The 9,879-nt window shown below is 33.7% G+C and overlaps 1 protein-coding gene across 5 annotated transcripts in view; it reads right to left on the bottom strand.

The window, feature by feature from the left end:
* Positions 1 to 9,634, bottom strand: part of LOC119634447 (serine-arginine protein 55-like) — a 15,261-nt gene extending 5,627 nt beyond the window's left edge. Inside the window, exons 1-9 of one of the 5 annotated variants that reach the window (XM_038028639.1) lie at positions 9,493 to 9,623; positions 9,191 to 9,331; positions 9,021 to 9,091; positions 8,846 to 8,950; positions 8,678 to 8,774; positions 4,428 to 4,501; positions 4,056 to 4,358; positions 3,832 to 3,987; positions 3,256 to 3,457 (exon numbers count right to left, since the gene is read on the bottom strand). In XM_038028639.1, the coding sequence (XP_037884567.1) occupies positions 3,352 to 3,457; positions 3,832 to 3,987; positions 4,056 to 4,358; positions 4,428 to 4,501; positions 8,678 to 8,774; positions 8,846 to 8,950; positions 9,021 to 9,091; positions 9,191 to 9,316 (1,038 nt within the window). In that variant the 5' untranslated portion in view covers positions 9,317 to 9,331; positions 9,493 to 9,623 and the 3' untranslated portion in view covers positions 3,256 to 3,351. The other 4 variants (XM_038028641.1, XM_038028640.1, XM_038028642.1 and 1 more) reach the window with 4 other exon arrangements.
* Between the last annotated feature and the right edge of the window lie 245 nt (positions 9,635 to 9,879).

Raw genomic sequence — 9,879 nt, 5'->3', positions numbered from 1 at the left:
TTCATTTTTTACGTTTTAACTACACGAAAGAGAATCCGTAGAGAATACGTAGACAAAAGATGCCATGTATGGACTTCTAGTGACTCTTTATTAATTTCCCACGTATCAACTATGGGCAGCCAATGTTTCTTTCATGCATAATTCATTACTTACGTAATTTCAGCAATATTTTTATAAATATATTTTCCATATGAGTCGCATGAGCAGCCGAGCAGGCAAAGGATTGCGACTAACAATTCAACGATCGCGGGTTCAAGTCTACAGTGCAGTGCACTCTTCAAATTTAATATACAAGTGGTGTAGGGTAAAACAATTATTTATTTGTCTTCAATTTGGTTACAGAACGAATTTCAGGTAAGCTAAGTAGTATATATTCGCAACAAAGCATATATATATGGGTACGTACGGAAGATAGACCAACCGTTTATTATAGTAAATTGACAAAGAAATCAATCTTGCCAAATTTGAACAACATAAGTTTATTTATTGGAATCAACACTATATAAGGATTCTCAAGAAATGCAAAATCTTCAAGGTCAAAAGACCTAACTGTTAATGTTTCACGATGAAAATTTGTTCATGATAGTCTACACAAATTAAGGGAAGAAAACTTGAACTACATGGATCCCACCTCATATTAAATTTCTCGCAGATAGTTTTAGCCCTTCAGAAAACGGTTTAATTTTTAATAATTTATGAAGAGAATTAATCCGTAGTAATAAACGAAATAAAAAACGAACAGTAGGTCTATTCTTTAGGTAAAAGTAAGCCCTTTTTGGGCGCAACGAATACACGAACATCAGACGGACAGAAAAGCTTAGCTCGATTCAAAAATGATTTCGATTCGATAACGGTCGATCTATCTCAAGCCCTTTAGAATGTTATCTACGTCCGCACAAACTTATTGTGCCTTGTGTGTTGTTGAGTGACAGAAGAAAAGTAATGTTTTATGATAATCAAATAGTACTCTTAATAAGATATAAAATATTGCATGCGAAATTTTTCTCGCATGCACGTAAAACTGTCAAAACTGATAAAACTGCTTTTCCCAATGTGCTAACTATAGACCACCAGAAGAGTTGTAGTTAATCTTACATTATGACTAAATTACGTACTTTCAACGAACACATTTTAATGCCAATAGCCAACGAAAGTCATCTATTTCATGAATATCTACAATTTCACATCAACTACTTCAGAAACTAACATTTTTATGTAAATCCATTCCGGAAATAAAATTTAAAAATTCCTCATATATATTTATAATTAAGTATCCATTATTTATACATACAGTGTAGTATAAATTAAAAAAATCACATACTACGCTATCATCGTTAAAGCAAAACGGAACAAGAAATAATAAAATATCTTGACACAACTGAATATAATATTGGTCTTATCGACGACACAACACAATTAATCCCTTTTACTAAACAAGACAAAAAGAAGGTAAGTAATATGTTATTATCTAAATAATCAAGTAATGTTGAGAAATAAATAAGTTAGCAAAAACTTTCTTCCCAATTAAATCTCCCTTTAGATTGGACTCCATCATCTCTGTAAATTCGATTTGTTTAAATAGTTTGACGCTTACCCATCTCGTATTCTCAACTGTCAAATATGTTCTCCCGCACCATAATCAATCAATAAAGCATAAACAACACAATTCTTGTAATTAAGAAATAATTTCAAATAAATCCAGTTCATGGTCAAGTATTCAAATGATAAACTTTAGGCGGAATGATTCCTTCGATTACATTATGTTACTTGGCACTAAAGAAACATCGAAACTGCATGCGATGCCTCAAGTCTTACCCGAAAATATGTAACATGTATTGTCAACAATGTAAATTAAAATAAATTGATTATCACAGTTGGATTTCTACACAAGTTTCGAATGTCAAAAGAGACTTTGACCTATGTTTTATAAGTAGAACCTACCGACAATTGGTGATGGGGTTTGAAGGCTATCAATTGGCTAGCGGGTAGAAATTTGTACTTAAACATTGCCCAGGGCACATATCTGATTGTTGCGGAAATTTTCCGGTTTAATGTTTGATGAATCAAAAAATGGAAGAAAAACGTTGCACGGAATGATGGTGGGGGAGTTAATCTACATACATACATGTTTCTTCGTTTCGTTTTTTTCTCGTAAGGTGCACAGCTACATGAAAATTATGGCAGTAAATTTATGACTTCTTGGATCAAGGCAAATAACTTGGACACTTAAGTCCTTATAAAATATAATTATGTAATCGTTAACGTATTTGTATATAAAAATGTGTATGTTCACGGGACTTGCTGATGGGGCATAATAATTTCTACAGATGTCTAAACTTTTTCAAAGCAAAAAAAAAAAAAAAAAAATAAAACGAAAATCTTGATAAAAAAAAAGTTCAAAAATAATATTCCCCATAATATTCCTATGCACTTACATCAAAAACCTAAAAAATTCGAACATTTGAAATCAACTTGAACAAAGTAAGATATATCCGTTTGAAAAATCGATCCGCGATATGAATCAACTGAAGCTAGAAGGGAAGAAAAAAAACAAAAACAACCATTTAAAGAAAAATTGTAGCAATGGGTCTTACACGCATATAAGGGAAAATTGTCAATGCAATCATTTTTTTTTTTTTTTTTTTTTTTTTTTTTTTTTTTTTTTTTTTTTTTTGCTTTATTTTACGCTTATAATATGGTTTCTAAACGTATAGACAATATTTTATTTGCATATATAACTAGTTTTATAACTAAAGAATAATTATAATTGAATTTTCTTCGGCGAGTAATTAAAAAAATTCAAGAAAAAAAAAACAAACTACCAATTATATAAGTATCCGAAATACATAAACATTTATTAATACACGCGTACATGTCCGGTGTTATGAATGAATAAATTAAAAGCGACAAAAAAAAAAAAGAAAAGTAAGTAAAAGTCTAGAAGTAGAATCGCTACAGTTTTTGAATTGTATTTGAGTTATTTGCCGATCGAGGAAAGTAAAATAAAATTAAAAATAAAAGAAAAAGAAGGGATTTTATGATTTAAGAAGCCGTGTGTTGTCGATATACGATACTACATTGTTCTGTGTGAAATGAATGAGTTGCAAGGAAGGAGTTGCATGCAAGCAAGCAAGCAAGCGAGCTTCTCTTTCCTTATGAATATTTATGAATCTTAAAAATCAAGGTATGGGGGGTGGTTTTATGAAAAAGTGGTTTAGATTAAAAATATAACTCCTCTTTTTTTTTATATTTTTCTTTTTTAGTAGATGTTTAATTATATACACAAATTTAAGGTTCAGTTTAAACAACTGTTAAAGACCAGAAAAAAAAGAAGAAAAAGCGATTACTAATTTAGTCATCCATACTCTCGTGTCGGTCAGGTGAGGCATGTCCGTTTTTCGGTGATATCGAACGCGACCTGGAACGTGATTTGTTATCGTTTGAAACGGAACGATCGCTGAAAGGATGGGGAGAGAGAAAAGAAAAAAAGCAAACATTTTTTATAATAATCAGCAGAGCAACGCATAAAGAAACGATTTTGAAAGATTACGAATTAGCGGAATTTCTGTATTAACAGGAAGGCGCCATAATGAATAGTAAGTAAAACCAAAATGTAATTTTTGTGATTTGTTTAAAGGTTAATTTTTGTTAATTGAACGACAAATTCAGTAGAATGTGGGAGGAAAATAAGTGTTATTTGTGCAAGAAGTGTTTGTTGGTGGTGGTGGTGGTAGAGTGGTAAGCACAAAATCAGAAAAGTAAAACAAAAAATATTCATTTAATAAAATCCCACTCAATTTGTGATAATAATAATGCATGTTTACAACTTACCGGGAACGGGAGTCCCTGCGTGACTTGGAGCGAGAGCAAGAGCGTGATTCTCGTTTGGAATTGGAACGGGAACGTGAATCGCGTTTTGGCGAGCGAGAACGGGAACGGGAATGAGAACGAGACTTAGATTTGGATTTGGACACCTCACGTGATTTACTATGCAATGCAATGGACAAGACGACAATTAAATATAAATAAAAACGAAACGAATATCTCTTACTTACTTGGAACGTGAACGCGAACGTGATTTAACTGGGGACTTTGACTTGGAGCGCGCTCCACGAGATTTCGATCGGCTGTGAGACTTGGAGCGAGAACGAGAAGAGCGTCGTGATCGAGATCGTGTACGTCTACGAGAACGGGAACGTGAACGTGAACTCGACGATCCGGATTGTCCACGTCCCCCACGTCCACCGCGACCGCTGCGACGATCACCTACCAAACGTATACGACGTCCATTCAAATCGGTATCATCCAGCTTTTCAATAGCCGTCTTCATGTCAGATAATGAAGCAAATTCCACCACACTGCAAATCGATAATTATTAATGATTGCTGATGATATATATTATATATTGAAATATAATGTATATTTACCCTTCATTGCGTCTTTGTTTGTGAGCATCAGCATACGTAACTTCGCCTGCTTGGCGCATATAGTCCTTAAGGTCCTATTGAAATTTCGCCAACATCACACAGAATAACCAAGAAAAAGAAGCGTGGAAAATTACGATTGTTTAATATGAGAAATCCTTATTAAATGGAGAGCAACACATCGAAATACGCATGCAAATATTTTAGCATCTCTTTCCTGAGCAAATCCTTCCACCATATATTTCTCCCATTAAGTCTTCTAAACACAATGGTCAGTTGTCTAAGGGTTTCTGATCTGATCTAAGCCATGGGGATCTGGATAAGCCACGAGACCACAAAACTTCTCTCACTATTCTTCGCTTTGGCACTTTGTTAGATATATGTTGCTCGAAATGCTAAAACATTTGCTTGCTTTTTTCTAGTGTTTAAACTCGCTTGCATTTAGTTTCTAAAATATTCGTTTTGTAAGTATAAAGAGAACAATATACATTTTTTTTTTTTTTTTTTTTTTGGTTTATAGTTAGTTTAAATAGTTCTTACTTATTATTATATCATCTTTGTTTTAATTTCATTGGTACCGAAACTAAATGACCAAAAAATCGACCAAGCAATGTTTTTATAATTTGGCCGACTTTCTCTATATGCAGACTTAGGAGTGTTTTTAGCTAAACAGGCTTTGCTTGAAGAGCCAGTCAATTGAGCCCAGTTTAAAGTGCATCTTCATGTATTTATTTTTTTTTTCGCAATTTTCGTTTTAGCCTTATTTAAAGTGAGAAAGTCAGATTCAAGCTCGTCATCTTATTATCATCATCAATCAATTTGTCGTCTTCAGTTCCCTTAATTGAGAGAGAAGTGCAAACACCGAGTCGCTTTATTCCAAACGATTTTGTTTTGTTTAGTTTAATGAGGAGGGGAATAAAGTAACCAATAGCTTCGATTGCCTATTTTTAGCGTTGCCCGAGTTCAATGTTACGCCAGTTCAATCGTTCAAGAAAGCTTTAAAAGAAAGTGATCGATTTTTAGGGGGAGGAGAGTAAGACGTCGATTGTTGGCGCCATTGCCTTTCACTGCCTTATGAAGTGTTCTAGTGCCAGTAAAACTGAATGCTTGAGAAACCTATGTTAGATAATCATTGCGATTGGCTGGGTGGTGTTGTACAGTGTATTTTAGGAGATCCAACTTTCGGTTTAGATCAATCACAGCTCGCTCAGGACACCGTACCGGAGCTTACTGGAAAATAAAAAGAAATTGCACTACGCCTCAATAGGAATTGAGGATACAGTAAAAGATAGGCTTGTGATAAAAGCTCCTTAACGACTGACACGCGTAAATCATCTCGTAGACGAATGATGAATGTTGGCCGTGTCATTGAGCAGAATATTAAACGCCAAGGCTCGTCTTGAATGCACCAGACTTTTTTTTCAATACGGACTTGATGACCATTGACCCATTTATCATGATGAGCGTGGAATTTCGAAAATGCACTGGCATTCATTTCACTGCCTCAGAATTAACGAAAATATGGACCCGTTAAGACCGTTAGATTACGGGGGAGAGAGTTCTTGATATTAGCCAAATTAAACGGAGTTCAATGACCCGATTGTCTGACTTTTGCACATATACCACATCTCCCTTGCTTTGGCAGTATGCATAGATCATCGATCATCGCAGAGGTTGTCAGTTCTGATCCAAATCAGTGAACAAATAAGATTGAAGTACGCATTTAGATCTCGGCACTTGCGCGAAAAACAAATTTTAATATTTCTAAAATTAAATTCATTTATTGATATTGATTAATTAAAGCTCATTGTAATTTGTATTTGTGTTATTTTAAGTACCTAGGTTAACGATGATTAACGACTCAACACTGACGTATAAAAAAAACAACTTCAGCATTTCAACATAATTATACCGTTAGAAATTCACAACGGGGTAATTTTTTTCACAGCACCTGCGAACCTACAGATGCGTTCATAAAAAAGTATTACTGCTGAAGTTGTCTTTTCTACAAGCAAGTGACTTCGGTCTCTGGCTTCTGCGTTGAGTATAGAGTTTGTTGTTTGCAATAATCAAAACCAACACACATCTTAGAAATGGGAAACCCGTGCTCTAGATTGGCCGACAATTTCTTTGTGACAGCTTTTACATGTGCAGTTAAGGCAGGCTGATGATTATTGATTACAAAACGACATCAATTTTATTTCATAGTTCCCATTATGTATTTAGCTTAGTAGGCTTTGCTTTTTCTCCCAGATTTATTTTTAACGCGGTTAAAAAATAACCTCTTCTTGTGAGCAAGTCGAAGTGGTGGGTTTACCAGTTCTTCATATTTTTTTTTATACGGATTTATTTGAATTTAATAATCTGATCTCTATATATCTTTCTCTGTCTCTCTCTTCTATTGGCAAATTGATTTATTACAAAAAAGGTCTCTGTCTGCCTCGCTTAACTTTCACATATACATACACATGTACAAAATCCAGGGGGAATGAAGTAGAAATTATACCCTTGCCTCATACACAGTTCAAATGTTTAGTCGTCGGCGTCATCGCTTGCGCACCTACTGTTTGTTTTTCACTGTCTTACTCTGGCACGCAGAGAGGTTTCTCCCTCAGCGAATATAGGTGATGACGTGCCCTGGTTTGTAGTGGCGCGTTCATTTGTTTGCATCGCGCATAGTACATCACACATACATTTCACAAAATGAAGCAAAGAAATAATTGGCAGAGTAGGTGGTAGGAGCAGAGCGATAGTTGGGGGAAACGATAATACAACACAACAACCGGTCAGTTTTGTTTTGTTTAACATTTTCGATTTTATAAATGTAAAGTTACATATTTTTTTTTTTTTTTTTTTTGCATTTTTAATTTACACGTAACAAGTAGTGGTAACAAGTCTAGTTAGTTAAAATTTTTCCGCCAATTGTTAAATATTTAGTCAAAAATATTTAACAAAAAGTAACAAAAAAAAAAAAAAAAACCAAAGAGAACCATAACAGAAAAGAAAACTTGACACAAGGAAAAACAACAAAATACAAAATTAAAATTTTTGAATCGTTAAATAAGGGAAAATATTTATACATTAGAAAGTAGAAAGGGTTGCACAGAATTCTTTTACTTTCTTTTTCGGTTCCGGAGGAAGGAGGATTAATAAACAAAGAGCAACTGTTAGTAAATAGATGTACATATTAAATATATGCAAAATATTTTAAAAAAAGCTGGAATGAAAGCTATTTGAACAGACTAAGAAAAGCTATCCTACCCATTCGATCCTCAAATTTCATTCTTTATGGCGAGTTGCTACCGCGATCAGTTTAATGGTGTTGGGAGCAATTTGCAAACGGAAAGGATGATCTCAATTTACGTAGAAGTTAGCATAAAATATTAAATTGGCCAATATTGGATTTATTTGAAAAATTAAGCAAAACACGTCTTATACTGCAAACGATTTTTTGCTGGCTTTCTATAAACAATAATTGAGTTCATGGATTTGATCAAAGGAATGAATATATATATTCTAAGCTTAGAAACCCCACACTTTTCAGACGATGTGGTACATAATATAGAGTGCGCACCCTTTTACTGACGTTGTCGTTAACTGCCGCATGGTAGCATTCGCTTTGAGAAGTTTTGCATCTCTTCAAGTTTAAAGAAATTTTATATATACGTCTAGTAAGGAGATAAGCTTATAAGTTCTGCTTTTAAAATCTTCTCTGGAGAGCAGTTATTATCAACATCCACCCTTGATCTAACAAACAAGCTTGATAAGTTTTTACTCTACTAGCAGCTAAATGAATCATTCAGCAAACGACAGTTGAATTCATATCTTTGATAAGCATGTGAAGTTCCTATATCGATCTCTCAGTGGTGTTAAATGATAACGACATATCAACTGGACATTTATGTCAAAAAAAATAAAGAATTCTCAAATCTACTAAAGTACAATATTTGCATATATTTAATAATCTACAAGGCCAAATAAATATATAATTCGGCTTTACTTTGTCGAAATGTTAATCTATTTTACAAGGAGTTATTAAGCAATTATAGTAAGTTTCATTCAGTTGCTTCTTTTTTTTAATTAAGTTTCGCTTTCGTATATTTTTTGTGTCCGACTTAAAACATATTAAGCGAAAAGTACTGTTTAAAGACTTTTCAAAAATAAAACAAAAAACAAGAAAAACACTACTAGTCACTTGTCTTTATGGATCAATAAAATAAAGTACAGTCTCATATAATAAAATGTGTACATACCTGCCAGCTGACACGACTAGACAAATTCTCCACAATAAGTCGATATTCTGTGCGGAGAGGCGGGCCATAACGAGACGAAGATCTTGAATTTTTGTTTCTGAAGGACAAGTGAAAGTCGTTTAAGAAATGTAATATATATTAGAAATATGCATGATAATGGCAACTTACTTGTCGTTATAACGACCACCACCACCGCGTCGTCCACCATAACGATCATCATAGCGGTCTCGATTACTGCCTCTAGCGGTTCCTCTAGCTGGTTCTACAACAACCCTAAAATATTAATAAGTAATATGTATTTACATGTGTAAATCTTTATTAAAACAATTATCTTTTAAATTACCTTTCGCCCAGTAACTCTTTCCCGTTTAATTCATAAACTGCATCATCGGCATCACGATAGTCTTCAAATTCCTACAAAATATGAAATGACAATTATGCGCAATCTATAAAAACCCCATTTAAAAGATAAAAAATGCAAATATCGATTTTTCTTAACATGGCGAGACTCACCACAAATCCGTAGCCATTTTTAATTAAAATATCCCGCGTGCGACCGTATCCTTTAAAAAAACGCTCCAAATCACGTTCTCTAACGCCGTATGGCAAACCGCCAACATATACACGTGAACCAACCATTATTTATTTTCTTAGCTGAAATCACAAAATAATGCACACGCTATTAACAAGCTTTTTTACACAAGCTAAAAAAAAAATTGCAATATGGCGTCACCGGGTACACATTTTTTCTTTCATGTGAATTTTTCAATTCAATAAATGCCTTACTTACTATTCAAATAATTAATTTGCCTTACCTTTGGGATTTCTAAAATAGATTTTTCGCTGTAGCTGAGTGTTTTTTATTACCCTCGTATTTAATGCCCGAGTATTTTACTGATTTCTAGCTCACACAAAACCTTAATGATCAATGCACAAACGATGTATAAGGCGGAAACGAAAACTTTTCATTCCATAAAAATGGCGCAAACTTTTATCACCGGAAGTGTTTGGAAACTCAATTTCATTACATGGCGTCTTCATTTGTCATCTGCAACGACAAGTATATGGAAGACATAGAACCAGCCGTTAATGTCAATGTTCATTAAATTATTTATTAAAATTATTATTATAGCGATCAAAAAGAATTGCAAATGCGACTTTTTCGGTCATTTTCCCTATCACGATTATAATATTGATTATAA

The sequence above is a fragment of the Glossina fuscipes genome, unplaced genomic scaffold (genome assembly GCF_014805625.2).
Source record: "Glossina fuscipes isolate IAEA_lab_2018 unplaced genomic scaffold, Yale_Gfus_2 3, whole genome shotgun sequence".
NCBI classification, from domain to species: domain Eukaryota; kingdom Metazoa; phylum Arthropoda; class Insecta; order Diptera; family Glossinidae; genus Glossina; species Glossina fuscipes.
Note: the sequence above shows the minus strand (reverse complement) of the source record. Positions and strands in the feature narration are given on the sequence as shown.